We start from the raw sequence: 22,372 nt of genomic DNA on the forward strand, positions 1-22,372 counted from the left end.
AGCAACAGAGAATCCTGAACCCGCCCCGTCGAACACCAGAGGAATCCGAGGGCAAAAATCGAAAAAGTCACTCCGGCACCGCCGCCCTGCCCGCCCCGGCGCGCCAGTCTCCCGCCGCCTCTCTAGCCTCCACCCACCCTCGAGCGGCGCGTCTCCCACCGTCGCTCGGTTTCCCACCGGCACAGCCCGGCTTTGCCTCCGCCACTCCGCTTCCCGCCGCGGCGCCGTCCGACGCCGCCGACTCCGTCTGCTCCCTTGCCTCCGCTCGTTCCCATCTTACGCCGCCGTAGCTACTGTGAGCAGGTACCCTAAGACCGAGTCTCCTGGCGAGTCTGTGAGCCGCGCCTATAATTTTTGCGTCGATGTTCTAATTTCTCCCCTCAAATGATTCTAGGGATACAGAAGAGAGGGAGAGAAGATGTCGTCCAAGAAGAACTACTATAAGGAGAAGATGATGCGGCGGAAGTAAGCGCTCGACAGTACATTTTACTTTATTTGTTCCGCGCATATTTCTTAGGAACTAACTGTAGTTAGTTCTTGTCGAGATCGTCCCCCATCTATTGCTGTCTTTCTGTTCATGCAAACAGCTTTTTGAATGACGCTGGGAAGGGGAGAGCTTATTTGCGTTTCATATGTCTGAAACTTATTATGCAGAAAAATTCATTGGTGAAACCACAGCTCTTGATGGTGCTGTTAATTTCTTACTGTTGTTATAGCATGATTACACTTACACCACTGCTGTCGTAGCTTAACCCTCTAGTCACCTAGTCCATCTGCTACATTACTTGCATTTACCTTCACCCTTTGGTGGTGATTCACTTTTACTTGTACTCTTTTGCAAAATCCCAAATAATTATCATTGTGTTTGTGTCTGTAATAATATACTATCCATCTCCACGAAAGTCTATTTTGCGTACATGTCACAAGCTGTTGACGCAGATGAACTGCATTAAAATGCTAACGTGCTAAGACAAGGGAGTTATGAAAATATTCAGGATCCCACACTCAGGGACTATGATGGTCTTGGATACAATTTGTACACTATTTCGGCCTTTTAGGATATGTACCAGAATCTGTAATCATGTTAAAGTAGTAACTGATAAGACAAATTAGATGCGAACAAGAACTCATGTTACATACTGTACAAGTGATTTGGTGAACCTAAATACCTCTTGTTTTCCATTCAGAGAGGAGAAAAAAGAAGAACCAGAGACACCTAGGTATCGTGATCGTGCTAAGGAGCGTCGCGAAGATCAGAACCCAGATTATGAACCTACAGAACTTGGTTCATTTCATGCAGTGGCACCTCCTGGGACTGATTTGAGGTAATAGATCACACATTCATTTATCTGGCACTTCCATCTGTGCTTAGTTGTTTTTCTATGTTTCCTGGAATCCTAATCTCTGCAATGTTTGTGTCACAGGTTGGCAGATGCCCACAAGATTTCAATTGAGAAAAGCAAATATCTCGGAGGTTGGTTGTGATTCTATTCTTTCTTTAAGGAGATAATTTCCTTTTTGTGAAAAAACTCCCTTTGGCATTCCTACTTCTTACTTCTGTTTTTGTACTGCTTTTTATGTGTATGAAGTATGAACAAGTGGGCATACCTGTGCATGAGCTGTTTGCTCATGACTTTTGTAAAGATGAGAGTTGTTTAACATAGTCTTATAAATTTGGTAAATTGGTAATGCCTGATACCCTCGGTTTCAGAACATCATTCTCCAAGTGAAATATAAAGAGTTACCACCAACTTGATCCTTTAACCTAAGCAATTAGTCATTGTAGAATTCTTGAAATAGAAAGTAAAGGTAGATAATGTGACGTTATATATTGGATATTGGCTGGTGACTCAGAGACTCAGATGCCCCTCATTATGTTTCCATCTTATGAGCTGCTATTTGATATTCCATTTCCACTTTATGCTTTAAGGTGATTTGGAGCATACACATCTGGTCAAGGGCTTGGACTATGCTCTACTTCACAAAGTACGGAGTGAAATTGAAAAGAAACCTGATGCAGAGGATGGGAAGGATGCAAAGTCAAGGTAATTGCCAGCCTTGTGTCTTGTTATCACAGTTTTCGCCTTAATATGATCATAACCTCGAGTAGCGTTGAAAAATTCATGTATGCAGTTTGTATTTCGAATGCTGTAGTGTGCCTATAATAGTGACTGTCATGTGCATGATATTCAGTTATTCACTTGTACAGAAAGCAAGCTGGTACTGAAATTGTTTCCATGATGACTCAATTATATAGACCGAACATTTTTTGGCTAGCTCCAAGTTTTGGAGTTTGAGTTGATTTAATAGATCCAATTTCATACCTCTTGAATTTTATAAGAGTCTTATTTGTGAATAATTTTCTTGTTCCTGTAAATTGCTACTGTAAATTAAGAAAGGGGTTGTGCCTCCTGTAATATTTTGCATTTGGATCACTTGTAGTACTACATAACTTTGCCAGCATTCCTGAAGCCATTGTGCACAACTGGTTTGTTGGCTTGCTAACTCAGATTTGTGTAAGATCTTTTTTCTTTGTACAATCAATAACTTTTTGTTCCATTTGGAATGTGTGTAAGCAACTAAATATAATCTCAGCGAAATATCATTTCGTGCCATCATTATAATGTAAACTATATTGTGCTACAATGTAAAATATAATATCCATCCATCTCCCAGTTTCAGATATAACAACACTTGTTAATGGCCTCATGTTTCTACTCCGGTTGCACCTAGTGCTTTGGGAGCGTAACACTTATCTTTCACTTTTGTTGTTCAGGGCAACAAAAGAAGATCAGGCAATCTCCTTCCGCACTGCAACTGCAAAGGTACGTTTCTTTTTATTTATTTATCACTTTTCACTGAGTTTTTTTTTCCTTCATATGTTAATGGTCAATACAACGTCGCTATTGATTTTCATTCTTTGTTGGTTGCAGTCTGTCTACCAATGGATCATAAAGCCTCAAAGCATAATTAAGGAGAATGAATTGTTTCTTCCTGGTCGGATGTCATTTATTTACAACATGGTAATCCCCTTAAAAGTATTCCTATAGAATATAGTAATATATTTATTTCATTATATAATGGAGTTCGTTATAGTACATTTCAGAATATTCATGCGTTGTAAATCACAAACTGAGGCACTAAAATTTCCCTAGTTTTCTCCACAGAAATGACCAGATGCATGCATTATTTTATTTTCATCACCCATCAATGTTCATTTATACTTACAGACATGTATAAATATCCAAGCATTCTGAGAAATTGAGAATATGTTTATATATTGCCTTTTGCAGTATATGAAATGCATGATTATGTTTCATTCTTTGATAAGAAATTGTCTGTTTCTCTGCTGATCACCTGAGTGCAGAACAATCAGTTTCCTGAATTTCTCACTTGGGAACTGAATAGTCTTGTGATTTTATTACGCTCCATTATATTCAAGTGTGTTAATTTACTTTATCTCTGATGGCATGATTTACAGTTCATGCAAATTCGATTGTCATTGCGGTGCATCATAGCAACCATGAATCACAAACAAGAAATAATATCCTTTCCGTAAGAATAGAGTAGGGGTGGGCCAGAACAGCTTATTCTCATGAAGTTGCCAGTATTGTTGAATTCTTTTCTTTTGTATTCCAACTTTGTTGTATCATTTCATCTGTCTCCTTTTATTTGGGGTTTGAACATTTTTGCTTATAAAGCATAGTAATTATCTTTTTATAATCCAATCAGGAGGAGGGAGTAACAAATGATATTCCAACAACTCTTCATAGGAGCAAAGCTGATTGCCCAATTCCAGAGGTATTCTGACAATCTGACGGCATATCATATCACATGTTGGAGTGTTTTGTAACTTCTCTTATGACCTTACTTTTGCAGGAGATGGTTACTGTTAGCGTGGATGGTTCTGTACTTGACAGGATTGCTAAAATTATGACATACCTTCGGCTTGGATCATCAGGGAAGGTCTTGAAGAAAAAGAAAAAGGAGAGAGATATAAAAGGTTTGTTCATGAGAATAAATAATATACTAGGGATCTTGTTAAGTTAGAATCTGAGAACAGGAAAGCTTTCATGGTAAATGCATTATGAAATATACTAAAGTGTTTTGTTTGGAAGAACTAACACATTTTTAGTTAGATTATATACTCCATCCTGTCATGGTAACATGACGTTAGGACAGCACAACTGAACTAAAAGGAAAGTTGTTAGTTTTGTCAGGGTGCATGAGTTTTGTTTCAATTGTATTGCAGTATTATTTTTAGGATTGTCTTCATGTGCTGTTGCTGGTTGATGTACTATGTTTGCTATATGCAGGGAAGAGCAATTTGGCAAGTGGTGACTATGATGAGTCTGTAAAACCTTCCCAAATTAATGGTTCTACTCTGAAACATCAATCAGATATGCCACCACCACCAGCTCCACCCCCTCGGAACAATAATTTCAATGGAAAGGAGAAACAACCAGTCCCTGTTTCAAGAGCAGATGATGATGACATTTTTGTTGGAGATGGAGTTGACTATTCAGTTCCTAACAAGGAAATGAGTCAGAGCCCTGTTTCTGATATGGATGAATCCCCACATAACCATCAGAAGCAGTCCAATTTCACTGAACCCATGTATGGCCCAGTACCACCATCTGAACCTGCTCAAGCTTGGCAACAGCAGGTAAGCCTACAAATGTTAAGTGACTTAGCTGCGCACTGAATGTTAGAGGCTGGCGGTGTATTTGTCATCTCTCCATGTTCATGGCCTGCTATAACCTGTTTTTAGTTTTATTTGCATTTTATTCAACTTGGTCGTAATATTTGGTATCTTTTCTGGTGCCAGAACGGGTATGATGCTGTTCAAGCCCAGATGGCAGCTGCTGGATATCAAGGTGACTGGTCAAGCTATGTGTATGCAGAACAGCAGTTGGGTTATCCAGAACAGTATGTGCAGCAAAGCACCCAGGAATACGATGTGTTAGCTGACCCTAGTCTATCCCAGGATCCGAGGTTCATGACTCAAGCAGACAAGGATCGGGGTTTAGGTTCTGTTTTCAAACGTGATGATCAAAGGCTTAATCAGCTGAGGGAAAAAGATGCACGGGAGAGAGATCCAAATTTTATTTCAGATAGTTACTCAGAGTGTTATCCTGGTTACCAGGAGTATAATAATGAGATTGCAGGAAGCGATGATGAAGATGATTTATCGAAGATGGATATGGGTGGACGGGTAAGTAAAATGATTTAGATCTTATATGCACAAAAGTTCCCTTGCAAATGCAAGCCTATGCTTGTGGCATGGGTTTCTGTGAAATCGCAGTGGATGGGCTAGGTATCACTTAGTTAATGTTTATTATATATGTTGCATTTGCTTTTGAATTGATTTGCACTGTTCTGCATCATTTTTCTTCATTATGTAATATTCTGAAAACTAACAGTGAAGTTAGCTGTTTTTGTGAGATCTTTTAGTTACTATTCTGTCTGGTATTTGAGCATAATCCCAAGACTCTTGTCCTGATATTGCCTTGTTCTGGTTGTTTAGCCTGCACATCTTCTATTGTTCAGTTGTTATATAGATGTGGCTTTTGGTTTAAAATGGTTTACTCAAGCCCATGATCACATCTGTTGTGGAAAGATACAGAAATTTTTATCACTGGCGCTTTTGGATCATCTCTATAGTGTGTTCTGATATACAATTCTTGAGCAGGCGAAGGGCCGTCTTCACAGGTGGGACTTTGAGACTGAAGAGGAGTGGGCCAAGTACAACGATCAGAAAGAAGCCATGCCAAAGGCTGCCTTCCAGTTTGGGGTGAAGATGCAGGACGGCAGGAAGACCAGGAAGCAGAATAAGGACCAGAAGCTCACGAACGACCTCCACAAGATCAACAAGATCCTGGCTAGGAAGAAGGGCGAGAAAGATGGGGCGGAAGATGGCGGTCACTATGATGATGATTTACCTAGCTCGAAGAAACAGCGTGGCTGAAGCTGTCACCTTTTGTTTCTCCTGCCAATACAGTAGGCAGGCGAACATTGTATGAAGAGTTACAGTGCCATGTTTAGCTGGCAGCTGTATCCTGCGTTTGTTTAAGGTGGCCGGTAGGAAATTATGTTGATGCTATTGAGCTGAAACCATGGAAGAAGTATGCCTGTATACGTAATTTTATAAGAAAAGAAAAGGCAGAGCTTTATTATTACAATGAGTTCGATTTGTCAAAGAAGTCATATTGGGAGGCCTTTGTGATCTGGTGAGAATCGAGAATAGTCAAGACTTTGTCCCAGGTCTTGTTTACTTCCACTCCAAAACTCAAAAATTTTCAAGATTTTCCGTCACATCGAATCTTTAGACGCATGCATGAAGTATTAAATATAGACGAAAATAAAAACTAATTATACAGTTTGGTTGGAATTAACGAGACGAATCTTTTGTGCCTAGTTAGTCTGTGGTTGGACAATAATTACCACAAACAAACGAAAGTGTTACAGTGTTGCGAAATTTTTCCATTGAAGAACTAAACACGGTCCCAGTGTTTACCCTGGGCTGTGTGTGCCTATTGTAGTATTGTTGATGAAAATCTTGCAATGTGGTGGTGAATCCTTCCTTCGATGTAGCCGCTGAGGCCTTATTTAGTTTCAAAATTTTTTTAAAATTCTCTGTCATTTAAATCTTTAGACGTATGCAAAGAACATTAAATATAAATAAAAAAATAACTAATAATACAGATTGTTTGTAATTTATAGAATGAATCTTTTAAGCCTAATTAGTTCGTAATTAGATAATAATTACCAAATACAAACAATAAATGCTACAATACGCCTAAAAACGAATCTCTCTCAATGCACGAACACGAGACGAATCTTTTAAGCCTAGTTACGTCATGATTAGATAATGTTTATCAAATAAAAACGAAATTGCTACATGATTTTCTTAACGCTTGCACCCGCAAACCCGTCAAACCCACACTGACATGTGGGGCCACTGCGGAAGAGGTATAACCTTGTTCTAGGTTTCACCCATCCGAAATCCCCAATCCCATCCCACCAGACCGCCGTCACTCCTCCAGTCGCGGTCTCGCCGGTCACGGCTCCTCCACAGCCGCCAGTCGCGGCTCCTCCACTGCCGTCTCCTCCCCGCTCCAAAGCTCCGCCCCAGGTCGCCGTCTCGGCCCCGCAGGCCGCCGTCTCCTCCCCGCTCCGAGGTAGCAGGCCGCCGCCTCCGGCGATCGAGTCGCGTCGGCCTAGAAGACAATAAGCATCGGCAGCCATGTTCGGCTCCACCAACCGTAAGCGCTCACCCCCCTAATCCCCTCCTATCCTCGTCGATTCCATCGCATTGGATTGCATGACCTTGCTATTAAATCCTCGATTCCGTTGTCGTCTGTATGTATTGCTACTGTTGCGCTTCCTTCCCGTTCGATTCGATTGGTTATTCGATTTCATGTATTTCGATGGATTGTCCATATACCTCCGCACACTAGGGTTTGGTTTCGTTTCTCTATTTGATTTGTAGGCTACTTGCAGTCCCAACTTCAAGGATCCATGGAACACACTAACCTAAGCTTCCATGTGCATATGGACGACCCGATAGGGTCCGGACCTCATTTATCTAGTTGCGAAGAAAACAGAACAATGCTTCAGTGCTCATTGTTTTCATTTATATATGTATATATAGTATATGCTAGCTAGTACAATGCAATACCTGATTACGATTTTACAGTTCAGGTTTGCCTTGCTGCAAGCCCTTACATGTCTCCATAGAGAATATACTTTTTTTTTTGCAATGTTGATTATATTCTCACCTCTCGTGTATGCTATCTTTTGTTGCAGCATTCGGGCAGTCGTCCACCAACGCATTTGGCCAGACCTCGTTTGGAACTCCGCAGGGATTCGGCCAGTCTTCCACTGCTGCCAACAATCCCTTTGCCCCAAAACCGTTTGGCAGCCCGACCACTACTTTTGGGGCACAGACTGGAAGCTCACTCTTTGCAACTACATCTACCGGTGCCTTTGGCCAGCAGCAATCCACTCCCGCATTTGGTACAACATCCACTGGTGCCTTTGGCCAGCAGCAATCCACTCCCACATTTGGCACTCCATCCTCCTCTCCGTTCGGGAGCTCTACACCAGCCTTCGGTGCATCCCCCACTCCTGCCTTTGGTGCGACATCATCTGGTACGTACTATGCATTCTCTATTGCTTTCCTCTCTTGCTGTTTCGCCATGCTGATCATACTAGATTGTCAGATGAAGCCTCTTTCTAGACTGTCTAATGAATGATACCAGTTTTATGCGTAATTGCTCTTTTCAGTTTCACCCATATCTTACAAGTTATGTTTATTTTTGCATTTTTCTACATGCTACATTTGTTCTAAAAATAGCTACTCATGTGAAATTGTGTCAGTTCATTTGCCACTATATTGGCCTAACAAGATCTTCTGTACTATATGTGATGTCATATCTATGCTCTGCACATGTTGTAGGATCTTTGTTTGGACAGAAGCCAAGTTTTGGGGGTTTTGGATCATCTCCTAGCCAGCCAAGTCCTTTTGGTAGCACGTTCCAGCAAACACAACCAACATTTGGCAGCACCACTTTTGGTGCATCAACTACGCCGGCATTTGGTACGACGACTACGCCGGCATTTGGCACCACAACTACACCGGCTTTCGGTGCCACGACTACCCCAGCATTTGGTTCAACATCAACGTCTTTATTTGGTGCTTCTAGCACCCCAGCATTTGGTTCTACTGCCTTTGGTACATCTGCTACTGGTTTTGGAACTTCAGGGACCACAGCATTTGGTGTGAATAGTACTACTCAGGGTTTTGGATCTTCAAGCACAAGCGCCTTCAGTTTTGGCTCTTCACCATCTTTTGGACAAACAACAGTTTCCTCTGGTAGCACTCCCTTTGGAGCAACTCCATCGCCTTTTGGTGCACCAGCTCCTGCATTTGGTAGGTTTTCCCATTTGACATTCACATTATTTGAGCTAGTTATTTTGTAATGTTGACTGAATTGTTGTGTAAGTACATATGATGTAGCAGTTGATATTTATTAATTCTTTTGTTCTTTCTTACTCCAGCAAACTTATTTTATTGCAAATCTTTCTTTCTAACTGTTTTTACACTGTCCAGGTCATCTTATACCTGTTTCACCAATTGTTTGTTCCCTTTGAGTTTCAGGCTCACAGACAGCAGCACCAGCTTTTGGGCAACCACAATTTGCTAATCAAGCTGGAGGAACCAGAATAAAACCTTATGCTCAAACACCAGATGTTGACAGTGCTACCAGTGGTACTCAGCCTGCTGCAAAACTTGATTCCATCTCAGCGATGCCTGAATACAAAGACAAGAGTCACGAAGAATTGAGGTGGGAAGACTATCAGCGTGGAGACAAGGGTGAGGAAAATTGTTTGTTTGGGATCAAGGATTTTGCTTGATTTTCAAACCCCCTTTAAACCATACTTTACTTCCATGTATTCTGTTGTCATGCTTGTTTTGCATGAACTGTACTGACCAGTATGTTATACCCTGGCTTATGATACACCTTGAAATCTGAATAGAATTGACAAATAAAACATGCTGTTATTCCCTTTATTAATTGTTTATTATATTATTGCTGGATTTCTTTGGTCCATGTAAATTGTAATTTTTCTTATGAAACATATGCAACACTCTTAATATTTGTACTTGCAGGTGGACCAAACCCTTCTGGAACTCCAGCAGCGGCACCTAGCTTTCCATCATCGCAACAGAATGCTTTTGCTCCAACAAGCAATCCATTTAACCCGCCTGCGACAAACACATTTTCAACAATCAATCCATTTGCTCCTAAGCCTGCTCCAACTAGTACTTCACCATTCAACACCTCATTTAACAATGCATCTTCGAGCCCATTCACATCATCCACTAGTACCACAATGTTTGGGCAAACAGGTGTTTCTACATTTCCAGCAAGTACTTCGCCATCATTATTTGGAAATACCAATACTGCTTCTGGTACATCGTCCTTATTTGGTACATCAATGACGAATAATCCAAGTCCATTCGGCACTGGCTCATCATTAGCTAACACTCAATCAGCCCCACTATTTTCCTCATCATTTGCTCAACCACTATCAAGTACACCGGCTTTCTCCTCTGGGAGCCTATTCGGTTCAACTAATCCTGGCAATCTGTTTAGCAGCAGCGGGCCTTCACTTTTTTCAACAGTAAGCATCCTTCGTCATTTTGTCCATATTTTATTACTAGCATGGTTTTTAAGGCGTTGCCTAGGCATCCAGGTGGTAAAAAGTCGTGGGCGTTCCCGTCGCCATGACCAAAATCCAGCAAAACAAGAGAGGAGGGGAGGGAGAAGAAAGAGGAAAAACTAGAGGAGGACAAGCATGATTCAGGGAAGGCCAAGCTCTTATCTCTGCCCCATCCCCATTGGCTCCCTTGGCCATGTCAGCTTTCCTCACGGGCCAACTGCAGCATCAGGGATATGAGAGGGGCAGCAGCAGGCCAGCAGCTCTTGATCTGCACAGAGTGGAGAGGGATCTGGAAGGGGGCGGCACCAGCATTGGAGAAGGGGAAGGGAAGAGGCGGTTAGGACTGGAGGAGAGGTGCCACAGAGGCAGCAACATATGTGAACAGGAGGGGGAGGGAGGGAGGGCGAGATAGATTCACCGCCTGATGGAAGGGGTCTCGGGAGGGGGAGTGGCACTCTAGGTCTTGCTTAGGGAAGGTTGCATGGGCTTCTTGGTGGTCTCTTGGGCTGGGCTTTCTTAGTTATTTCCCTTTCTTTTCTTTTTAAATTTTCTTTTCCTACCTTCTCCATACTGCAGCTCTGAAGTTCTTCATATTCATATGGTGTTGCCTTGCCTCGCGTAGGCGTCAACTAAGCGACTGAAAAGGGTGGCTCGCCACACCTTGCCTTACCACCTTAATAACCATGCTTACTAGATTCTCGTTATCATTTCTTATTTATTAGTACTTAATTTATTTTGCTTCTAATGATGCAGCCAACATTTCAGCCATCTGCCGCTGCTCAATCTTCAAACATGTTCTCCTTCCAACCTCCGATTCAACCAGGTCAGTATTTTATATTTACACCTTTCTTCTTTTTATAATTTGTTTTAAAAGACTAATTTGGGGCTTTACTTATGTTCAAATGCATGCCTGCATGGATGCAGCAGTTTCTACAGGTGGATTCCCTGGTTTTTCCAGCACTACGAATCAGGCCTTGATTGGACAGCCGTATGATCTTCTGCTATTTCTCAAATGCGCTTGATTATTCTTTTCCTATTTAGTAATTTCTTTTTGTTGGATTAAAATACTGATGATTAGTTATAACAAGGTGAAGGAAAAACAATATCATGATCAGTCTATTGTGGAGTACAGTGTAGGCAAAGAATGGAAAAAAAACTTGATGGTTCATGGAGACTAGCTTATATTTGATGCCATGGGACTGCCAGATTGTTATTTTATATCTGTATAGTCTAAGAGCGTGGTTTTGGCAGAGATCATAATTATCCCACAATTCACAAATGAGTTTTGGCGACCTCATGATTTTTTTTATACTAAAGTAATGCATTATTCAGTTTAACATAGTGTATCCTGTTGCAATTTTCACAGAACTAGCCAGTCCAGTATGGTCATGCAGCCTGCTCCTATTTCAAATCCATTTGGGATGCTTCCAGCAATGCCTCAAATGTCTATTGGAAATGGTGGATCTTCACCATCAGTTCAATATGGGATATCAAGTTTGCCGGTTAGTTTTAAGCATTTTCAATTGTTTATGTAGAAGTAGGTGGACAGTAGAGATAGTAGCAAGATGGTGGTTGTTAATTAGGAAGGTGTGGTGCCATAAGCAGGTAGCCAGGTAGCACATATGAAGGGGTGCTTGATTGCAACTTCTTACTGTTTTGCAGGTTGCTGAGAAGCCTCTTCAAAGTAGAGCATTGTCCATGGCGGTTCCTAGGCATTTGTCACAGAGAAGGATAAAACTGCTGCCGAGAAAATATAATACAATATCTGATGGCAAGGTAATGAGTGACTGGACCTGTAAGAATAGAATAACTTCAAAGTTTTTTTTTTATGATTTGTTAATGGAGCTTTTGGAAGCCATTGTGAAACCATTGAACACATTGCTCATTTTCTTTTATTCCAATCTAGGTTCCATTCTTTGCTGATGATGAAGAATCTCCAACACCGAAGGCAGATGCTTTTTTCATCCCTAGAGAGAACCCAAGGAATCTGGTAATTCGTCCAATTGAGCAGTGGCCTTCGCGGAGAGAAACTGATCGGCAGTCAACTTTGAAGAATGCTACTGATTTGAATAAATATGAAGGTAAATCTTTTGATTACAGTACTGGATTTCATATAAATAGTCCCCAGCAAGGGCATCAGCGTGGTAAGTCTGCTATGTCACCAAGCAGCAGGACTCCTGCAGTGGAAAATGACAATCAGCATGAGGCCAGGGCCATGGCTCAGCATGGGAATGGCAATATTACTTCAGTTGAGAGGCTGTTGCCTAAACTTCCACGTGCAGATTACTTCACAGAGCCTAGTATAGAGGAGCTTGCAGCCAAAGAACGTGCGGAGGCAGGCTACTGCGGTTCGGTGAGGGACTTTGTTGTGGGGCGACATGGCTATGGCAGCATCAAGTTTCTGGGAGTGACGGACGTGAGGTGCCTGGATCTGGAGTCAATAGTGGAGTTCAACAACCGGGAGGTGATTGTGTACAAGGACGACAGCAAGAAGCCCCCTGTTGGTGAGGGGCTGAACAAGGCTGCGGAGGTGACTCTACTGAACATCAAGTGCATAAACAAGAAGACTGGGGAGCAGTACTGCGAGGGGGCAAGGGTGGAGAGGTACAGGGAGATGCTGGTGAAGAAGGCGGAGGAGCAGGGCGCGGAGTTTGTGTCCTTTGACGCTGCCAAGGGAGAGTGGAAGTTCAGGGTGAAGCACTTCAGCGCCTATGGGCTTTGGTGATATACAGTAATCCTGATTCCTCAGGAGTGAGGGATGGACGATGGAGTGTCTTGTAGTTAAAGTAGCGTTTTTTTTTGGTTGGTTTGCATTGGAGTAGTGGTAGTTATTAAGTTGCCCGCTTTACGCTTTTGTAAAATGTCATGCTGGGGTTCTGTCACCTTTTGTGCAAAAGATTTGAGTTGTTGCTGTAAAATGCTTGCAAACTGAGCTATGCTGCTGAAAACTGCAGCAGCAGCAGCAGAATCCGCCATAACAGTAAGGCGTGTGCTACCTATAATTAACTATGACTGCCCATGCGCTGGTAAGCACGGTTCCACAAAGTCCATGGATAACATAAACGGATAAACCCTATCGCGCCGAGACGCCGAAGTCCATAGGGCGCCGAACCCTATATGCTTTCCTTTTTTATATTTATATGTTTATTACTTCTCTGTTCTTGAAAGCTTTAATTTTTAGAGTTGTTTTAAGTCAAACTTTTTAAACTTTGACTGAATTTTGATTTATTATAGAATATATTTTCTTAAGATACTTATTTTATATTATAGATATTGATGCTTTTTTCTATAGACTTTGGTTAAACTTTAAAAAGTTTGACTGAGATGGATTTTAGAAATTGAAAACAGAGGGAGTATCTTTGTCCTAAGTCAAACAGTTGTATCATTGACCATTTATTTCAAAAAATTTATATAAATTCATGACCTATAATTCATATGTCGTGAAACTATTGAGATAGGATTTTACGAAATGGATGGTTAAATATATAAAAATTTAACTGGGGACAAAGCTAATATGACATCTAATAAAAAACGAAGAAAGTAACTAGATGTATAGTAAAAAAACTATAGGTTCAGGTCCTTAAATTTATTTTCCTTTTAGGCAACAATTATTTCATATATTTTATATTAAAATTGTAGATTTTGTTCATTATAATTTCTGTAGGCGCAATCTGCAATTTTCGATATTAAGAATAAAGAGCTGTTAGATAAAACCACAAACACAAAAAAATTTGTTTTGTGTTGACATAAAGATAATTAATTTTTTTAATTATTTTTATAGGAAGACGAGAGGAAAAATATTTAATATGTTATGATACCAAAAGACAAATAACAAAATATAAAAGTAATAGTTTACTTGCACTACGACTAATTGATGGTACAAGAGTGTTACATGAAGTCATCTTAAAATTCAGACACCTGAAATATAGGAGAGGTTAAAAACTATATATCTAGAGTTGTTTTTACCATTTAGAATGGATGCAGTGATACTGTAAAATACACGAACTTGGCCTTGATGAACAAGCGGAACCGGAACAGCATCAACTAAAACTGTTCCCAGCCGACGCCTGAGATGAGTTTATCTCCTTCTCTTGCAGCATCATCTTCTCCAGCCGGGCGTTCCATGCCATCTCCTCCTCGACCTCCATCCTCAGGTCTCCCACCCTGTGCTCCAGCTGCCGGACGTACCCAAGCAGCATCTCTTCCCTCTCCTCCTGCCTTGGACCTGTCACGCTCTCACCACAGGCGCCGCCATTGCCGCCGCCGTCGAAGCTACCGGCGGTGCGTTCCAACACGTTCGTCACCATGTCCCTTTGCATCTCCAGGCTCTGCAGGACGGCCATCAGCTTCCGTGTCACCACTTCCTGCTGCTCCTTAAACCCTACCACCTCTGCCGCCTTCCCGTGATCCTGATCTTCATCCCCATGCGACGGCCGTCGTCGTCGATCTCCATCTCCGGTGGAGTCACTGTCGTCCAGTTCTACTACCGGGTTCTCGAACGGGACGCACCTCTTCTCCGCCGCCGGCTCCTCGGTCGTCGTCGGATCAAGCTCCAGGTTGTCCTCGTTGAAGTTCCATCCGCTGATCCGTCGGTTCTTGACGCCGACGACGTCGTCGTCGGCGGCGTGGCGACGGCACGGCGACACGCAGCGTGCGCCGCCGCCCCTGGCGCCGACGACACACCCGCAGAGATCATTCCCCGCGTCGTCGTCCTTGCTGCACCGCTCCTCGATGCTCGGGACGGCGGCGAGGACGTTGCGGACGAGGAAGTCCTTGGAGCGACGGCTGCAGGCCTTGAAGAACGGGTGGCGGAGCAGCTTCTCCGCCGACGGCCGCTTGGCCGGCTCCTGGCAGAGGCAGGCGGACACCATGTCCTTGAACGCCCTGGAGAACTTGTTGCTGCTGCTGCTCGCGGCGGCGCTCTCCTCGTCCTCGAGGCGGACGCGGCTGGTGATCCTCATCAGCATCGACTTGGACGGCGGCAGGTGCGACAGCGGCGGCCGGCCGTGCGCGAGCTCCAGCGCCGTGATGCCGAACGACCAGATGTCGGCCTTGATGCCGTAGCCGACGTGGGAGTGGATCACCTCGGGCGCCATCCAGTACGGCGTCCCCGCCACGTCGTTGAAGCAGCAGGACGCCGACGAGCCGAGCCCCAGCGCCGCCGTCGCCGCCGACGCCGACGCCGACGCGTGCATGGTCTCGTAGATGGACGCCGAGACGCCGAAGTCGGCGAGCTTGACGGCGCCGTCCGAGTCCACCAGGATGTTGCCCGCCTTGATGTCGCGGTGGATGCGGCCCTGCCCGTGGAGGTAGCACAGCGCGCGGAGCGTCTCGGCGAGCACGACGGCGACGCACGGCTCCGGCAGGCCGCCGGGAAAGCCGTGGCGCAGGATGGAGTGCAGCGAGCCGGCGCCCATGAAGGGCATCACCACCCACAGGTGGCTCCCCACGGTGAAGGAGCAGTGCGCGCGGAGCACGTTGCGGTGGGACAGCAGCGCCATGGCCTTCGCCTCCCGCCGCACGCCGTCGAGGTCGACGCGCGACCGCTCCAGGTCGATCGCCTTGATGGCCACCACCGCCGACGACGACGACGAGGAGCCCAGAGGCAGGCACACGGCCTTGTACACCACCGCGCTCACGCCGCTCCCGATCTTGCACAGCAGGCGGTACGACTCGGCGTTCAGCGGGTACCTCGCTTCTTCTTCGCTGCCACCATTTGAAACATTGTTGGCCGGCGCCATAGCTGACGATGGCGGGGAGGCGGCAGGAGCAAACAGGCCAGCTGCACGTAGCATTTGTCGATCAGTATAATGTGATGTGGTACATCACAAAGTGAGACGATATAATATATATACATACATACTCGCCTGTCCCACATTTCACTTTTTTAAAAGTCACAACTAATGCCAGATTAACCAAACATATACAATTTATACTAATATATATGATGCTAAATAAATATAATTAAATTAATCATGCAATATATGTTTTTAGTAAATATATTTAAAACCAAGTGGTGATACTATTTTTTTCACTCCCATAGTTAAACTTCAGATTGATTGTCTCATCGAAAAATGAGATGTGACACTTCTTTTGGAGACGGAGCCACGGAGGAAGCATATATGTATGAGTATGGCGGGGAAAAGAGATGTATGCATATGGTTGGAGTGAAAATTGCATTTGCATTATTTGGTGATCCTTCATGTTGATGCGTGAGATGTTATTTGCATGGTCTCAGAGCCGAATAGTTAGGGACCTGCTATATTTCAAGTGCCTGAAATATGGTTAGTTTCAGGCAGGTGTAGCATCCAATGAATCTGCACATGTTTTCGTACTGAAGCATTCAACGTACTCAAAGCACACGGATCTTGAAGAACAACGGATGGACCAGACATCGCCTGAACAAAACAATAAATTCATGCGTTTGACATATAGGAAATGTGGAATAGTTAATTAAGGTGCATGTGAAGATAGGGGGAAAGACAAAAAAGATGAAGAAAATGAGAGGGTTGTCCAGTGGCCACAACTTTGGCTGGTATGGTGTTGTTGTCACGACCGAAGGAGCAGGGTTTCTCATGAAGCTATTCAGTAACGGTCTGCTTTTGGGTAGAGGTTCTTGTCTGATCGTGTGACAACGGAGGGGTGTGCACCACTGATCACCATGAACAGGCAACTAAGGTGGTTGGGTTTTGAAGATCACATTAAGTCCCAGCAAAAGTCCCCGTTCCTTATTTGTAGAAAGTTTTATATGTATGTACTACTATATGCTGGAACTTATATATATTTGACGAATTGACAAAGACAAGAGGAGGTAAATCATCTCTACTTTAGACGATAAACTAGTAAGTGGCCACGTAAACAATATGGGTACCTATCTTTTTCATCAGTTTGCTTTTTACTTGAAAATGTTCTTATACATAATTTTGTTTATTCTTTATCGTAATTTTCCTCTCTCTCTCTCTCTCTCTATATATATATATATATATATATATACCCATCTGCCTCCTCTGCATCCATTGGTATGGACTTCTATAGCTATTGACTAATTCTTTGGTTTAAAGCTATAATCCTCTTTTTTTTTCTCTTCCTTTTTTCATTTATATCTCATGGTTGTACAATTTTTTAATGACCAACTAGCCTTTAGTTTTCTTTTGAGTTTTGATGAGCTCCATTAATCGCTGAAATTATTGTCCATGTCTCTTACAAATATCCTCGTCCCTCTTATATGCATTTAATTTTTTTTATCATATTGTACTTTCTCTTGCAAATTCATAGTTGTCCTATTTTACCCTAAAACATCATTAGAAATCATGACAAACCAGCTCATGTCTACTTTGGAACTATTACTAATGTCAAATGAGCTATTGATCTCAAGCCTTCTATCCATGCAACTCTATCCTTATAACTATCATGCTATAACCACATTGTTTCTATTTGACTAACTTCTCATAAAGAAAATTTTGAGTGGCCAAGAAAGTGGAAGGAAGTGTACTATGCAAATGGAGATATGCATGCATTGGGAGGGTGGTGAGCCTTTGTTGATGGAATGACTTCGAGCCATTAGTTAATAAAGTTAGTGGAAATTTTTGGGTTGGAATCGTGCCACAACTTCTAGCACTGGTTCCCTCTCAAGCATGCACATTAGGTAATCAATAGATGAGATGCAAGATTTAAAAACTATTATTCTTGTTACAACTTGGATATAATCTCTGCAATTGAAATATGTTCCTTTAGGTCACTTTCATGAAAACAGACAAAAAAGAGTCATGATAGTTAGAATCAACACAATTTGTTTGGGTGTTTTTCCTTTTATTGATATGAATGGTGACGCCAAAACTTTCCAACCATGAAAATGGGGAATGAGCAACTTCGCAATTTAGAGGTTTGATGATAGGACAAACTGAGATGGTGAGGCATAGAACACATTAGGGGAAGGAGTGGTGGGGACCCGAAGTGGTTTGTTTTTCATACGTGTGCCAAAGATATGAATATCCAGTTTGGATATATCTTGTGCAGGTGTATGATCCCTACATAGATGATCCTTATGGGCTTTCTGTACATACCTTAACAAAATCTAGTTGCGATGATTGATCAAATTCTATAATGGCCAATCTTATCTTTTTTCACATATATTTGTTCTATCTATATTGATTCTTCATTTGTTTTATTTTCTACATTAGTCTAAATGTGGTAGTCTCTAGTGCGTGAAAGATATGAATTGTTCTTAACTTTAATATGCTAACTTTGACTTTTTTAGTTAGGTGCCTATTTGACCTACTATCTTTTCTCTACCTTTCAATGTCTAATTTAGCATTTGCAAATATATGGATATTTATTTAGTTATTTATTTTTCCCGATTCATTTGGGACCAAACTATAAATACCTTATAATTTGTATTTATAATTTTGTTTTTACTAACTATGTTTTACATGTACTTTTTATTTGGATATTTTTCTTTCCAACCCATTTAGGAGTGAAATTGCTATTTCCGCTCACTTCATCTTTATGAAAATGTCTCTAAGTTCGCATATTTAATAAGGTTTTAAAATCATAGAAAATTTCTTTAAGTTTCTAAAACTTCCTAGAAAAAGCATGAGATATATTGGGATATGAAGAGTTTGAATAAAATATTTTGAGCTTGTAAAAATATCTTTAGAGGAAAAATATAAAAATCTAGAAAATCCCTAGAATATTGTAATCGATGTGAAATATGTTTTTTTAAAAAATCACAATACAATGAGCATGGATGCAACATTCATTAGCATTAAATGCATGTTTGTTATGCATTCATTCTGGTTGTGTCTTACATTTTTTGTTGTGAAAAAAATTCAAATTGTGTTTAAACATCAACTACATGTTTTAGGAATTTTCTAGTTTTTTCTGGATATTTTTATTAGAGCTAAATACAAAATTGAAATATTCTAGAGATATTTTCATGAACTACTTTATATCATAATATTTAGTATTTTTCTCAAAAAATATAGAAGCTTAAAGACATTTTTCTAGTTTAAAAATCTTATAAAATATTACATGATTTTTTAACTGAAAATACAAAACTGCCTTTAAAACCCCTTGAAACTAGGATAGAGAGGTAATTTGAATGATTTTATAAGAATTTAAAATCTGATTACCGAGTTCAATGGGAAAATTTAGACTACGGGTAGTTCATCAAGAGCCAAAATAGACTTTTTTTTTCCTCGGAAACATTTCAACGACCATTTGTCCATTCAGGCCCGGAAGTCCACAACATTATCCATCAAGGCCCATTCATCTCATGACGTCACTTAATCTCCTCCCCTCCTCCAGTTCGTAAATTTCGTCCACGGACATGGATGCCAATGCCACCGACGATTCCGTCCCGCCGGCCAGGTGAGAGATGAGCCTCACGGCGGCCTTCCGAGCCGCCAAAATCCCGCGCCCTCTTCCCCCAAAGTGCGGCGAGCCAGCCGCCGCCACCTCGGCCTCGGCGTCCGGGGATCCGCCGGCGGTGCCCGCGAAGAGTACTAAGGCGCCACCGCCGCCGTGGTGCGTGTACCTTATAGCCTCCTCCCGGATCCCCCGCACCTACGTCGGCGTTACCACCGACTTCCCTCGAAGGTGATTCCTCACCCTGCCCTGCCTGCCTCCGGCCTCCCCGTTCCTTTCCCTCCGTGTTTCTCCACTCACTTGTCTCGGATATTCGTCGTATAGTGCTAGCATTTAGGGGAATCCGTGGTTTGGAGTTGTAGCTTGTGAATGGAAGTGGAACCACAAGAAATTAACCCATCCGTTTGCGATTGTTGCATGACAGTGTGGCTCGATTTGTTAGGACTGAAATTCGACTGCTTTTCTTGATTCCTACGCTCAGAGTTGGAGGAGAATAGAAGGAAGCTCTAGCAAGTGCTGAGCTCCTTTGTTGAAGATATTAAGATGCGCAGGGTTCCTTGTAATTAACCAAAGATGTTAGACATGCGCAGTTGGAATACACATGCCTAATCAGGCTGTGATGTGCTTGTCTTTCTACTTAGCTTCACCATCATCGTTGTCATGAAGTTGCTTCAATGCGAGCAAAGCATTTGATAAATGCATACCAATGGTGTTTATCAACCTACTGGTTTGTCTCAGAATAGTGTTGAGTTGTGTTGAAATTCTTTGAGTTGCCTTGCTCTGGGTTGTAGGATACCCATGCTTGGAAATGCAAATCTTATTCACTTGTTTTCAGTAGGTATATGTTAATAATAACAGCTAGCAGTTTAAGGAAGCATACATTAAAATGAGCTTTTTTTAGGTTGCGGCAACATAATGGTGAGTTAAAAGGTGGTGCAAAAGCTGCCTCTGCTGGAAGGCCTTGGAATCTCGCATGCCTTGTTGAAGGCTTTGCCAACAGAAGTGAAGGTTAGTTGTAACTATCTGTTTTCTGGCTTACAGCTTCACACTTTGGAAGGGACTTTAGAACAGTCGCTTGTCATGCTCTAGGTTTTGCACACAAGTACAACTTCCCTGGCTATTTAGCTTGGGATTACTAAAGTTACTTGTATTGGGAAGTTGGAGCATGCTGGGACTATTCTATATGTTTGTTCAGGCTTTCAGTTAATGGCGCTATGTTTACCTTACCATACTAACAGCGCAGCAACTTGGCTGCCTGTCCTGTGTGCTGACGTATAACTGAGAAGGTCACCTATCTTTTGTAGGCAGTTAATCCTTTGGTACATAGCATTCAATTTTTTACTTCCTTAATTTTTCACAAATAAAAATGTTAGTACCGTCAACGAGTTAGAGTGTTTCAATTCATAAATGCTTCTTAATGTAATGTTCAGCTTATTGTACTTACTAGCATCTGCAATTTCTTGATCAGAAATGAAATGGTCATCTGCTACTTGAGTTTGAACTAATACAGATGTCTTATTCCAATTATCCTTTTGTAGCCTGTGAGTTTGAATCGAAATGGAAGAACATCTCCCGAAAAATGGCACGGAAACGGACTGAGCCTAGCTTGAAGTCAGTGTTGCAACATCGAGAGGCAGCATTGAGCAGAGTGGAAGCATTCATGGATTGTAGCCACCTACAAATCAAATGGCAGTCAAGTTGAGATTATTTAATCATTCACACTATGCAGGTGGCAGGCATAACATCGAATAATATCACCACTTAAGAACCCCCTTGTCTTCTAGTAGATCATGGCAAAGATAAATTAATCTTCTACTGCATGATCAAGATGGCTTCTGTTATGTTTTCTTAACATGGAAACACAAGAGTAGCTCCAGTGGCCAGTGTACAATTGTATTTTTGATTTATTTGTATGAGCAATTGTTTCCGAAGGATAGATAGTCTTCCATTATATTGGTCATCTGATGCACCTATTTGTAAATGTAAATGATACTTATGTACTATCACTTATATTTCTTCTCATTCATCTTGGACTTTTAGTGTAACTATTCTTTCTTTGTTGCATTTTGAGCCAAATTGTGCAGAATGCCATATGGAAATGTATATTAGGATTTGGAACTGTTATTACTAGCACAAGTATGCAACAATATAACAAAGAGATGTTTACTTTTTATGTTTTGGCGATTCTCTTTGTCTATAGGAAACTTTGCCGACTTGCTGAATTTTACAAGTAGAATTTGCACAAAAGGAATGTAAATCATTGATGCGGGGTTATGTTCCACAGAATCTGCCATATGTATCTCTGATAGTATGTAAAAAATTGAATGCTAAAATACCTGATTTTGAAACCTATTGGGTAAAAACACACACTCCACCAGTAACGTTTTGTCCGACCATCTTGACACCCTAGTTCACATCTAAATCCTTCAGAAATAGAATTTACATTATCTGCCGTACCTTCTCAAATATGAAAATAGTGACATGCATTCCAACGAATCTCAAGTAAGCAGCAACGGTCAGGCTATGGCTGGCCATCCCAACACCATAACTAACAGCCAGAACCTTCAAAATAAAATCTATATTGTCTGTTCTATCTTCATATTCTCATGTGTCTAAAGATAATGAACATATATTGTCTGTTGTAGCTATCTTCATATTCTCATGTGTCTACAAATAATGAACAGAGGGAGGTGACAGTAGCAGCTAAGGGCAACGGAGAGCCCCGACCAAAAAAAAATAGATAGGGAGTATTGATGTATCGTTTGACTTGAATGCC

General features: G+C 41.9%; 4 protein-coding genes across 7 annotated transcripts; 3 read left to right on the top strand and 1 right to left on the bottom strand.

Moving 5' to 3' along the window:
* Positions 12–6,200, top strand: LOC8071401 (suppressor of mec-8 and unc-52 protein homolog 2). Its single transcript, XM_021446623.1, has 12 exons — positions 12–303; positions 395–465; positions 1,188–1,325; positions 1,425–1,474; positions 1,931–2,045; positions 2,777–2,825; positions 2,934–3,023; positions 3,733–3,801; positions 3,880–4,003; positions 4,317–4,666; positions 4,829–5,215; positions 5,693–6,200. Exons 2-12 carry the CDS (start codon positions 419–421, stop codon positions 5,966–5,968), a joined length of 1,695 nt encoding a protein of 564 aa, XP_021302298.1. The 5' UTR covers positions 12–303; positions 395–418; the 3' UTR covers positions 5,969–6,200.
* On the top strand, positions 7,000–13,275 carry LOC110429746 (nuclear pore complex protein NUP98A-like). Of its 4 annotated transcripts, none has more exons than XM_021446216.1 (11): positions 7,000–7,265; positions 7,810–8,154; positions 8,462–8,935; positions 9,164–9,379; positions 9,677–10,191; positions 10,984–11,053; positions 11,155–11,218; positions 11,597–11,732; positions 11,893–12,006; positions 12,137–12,311; positions 12,400–13,275. In XM_021446216.1, exons 1-11 carry the CDS (start codon positions 7,247–7,249, stop codon positions 12,534–12,536), a joined length of 2,265 nt encoding a protein of 754 aa, XP_021301891.1. In that variant the 5' UTR covers positions 7,000–7,246; the 3' UTR covers positions 12,537–13,275. The 4 variants fall into 4 exon arrangements, with proteins under 4 accessions (XP_021301891.1, XP_021301890.1, XP_021301888.1 ...); XM_021446215.1 differs by having other exon boundaries at positions 7,001–7,265; positions 12,513–13,275; XM_021446213.1 differs by having other exon boundaries at positions 7,001–7,265; positions 12,137–13,275.
* On the bottom strand, positions 14,064–16,039 carry LOC8071403 (serine/threonine-protein kinase BLUS1). The gene has a single exon (XM_002442627.2). The coding sequence runs from the start codon at positions 16,023–16,025 to the stop codon at positions 14,271–14,273; it is 1,755 nt and encodes a 584-aa protein (XP_002442672.2). The 5' UTR covers positions 16,026–16,039; the 3' UTR covers positions 14,064–14,270.
* Positions 19,512–21,660, top strand: LOC8070342 (structure-specific endonuclease subunit slx1). The gene is made up of 3 exons (XM_002441664.2): positions 19,512–19,827; positions 20,498–20,604; positions 21,135–21,660. The coding sequence occupies exons 1-3, from the start codon at positions 19,607–19,609 to the stop codon at positions 21,296–21,298; spliced, it is 492 nt and encodes a 163-aa protein (XP_002441709.1). The 5' UTR covers positions 19,512–19,606; the 3' UTR covers positions 21,299–21,660.

The sequence above is a fragment of the Sorghum bicolor genome, chromosome 8 (assembly GCF_000003195.3).
Source record: "Sorghum bicolor cultivar BTx623 chromosome 8, Sorghum_bicolor_NCBIv3, whole genome shotgun sequence".
Classification (NCBI taxonomy): domain Eukaryota; kingdom Viridiplantae; phylum Streptophyta; class Magnoliopsida; order Poales; family Poaceae; genus Sorghum; species Sorghum bicolor.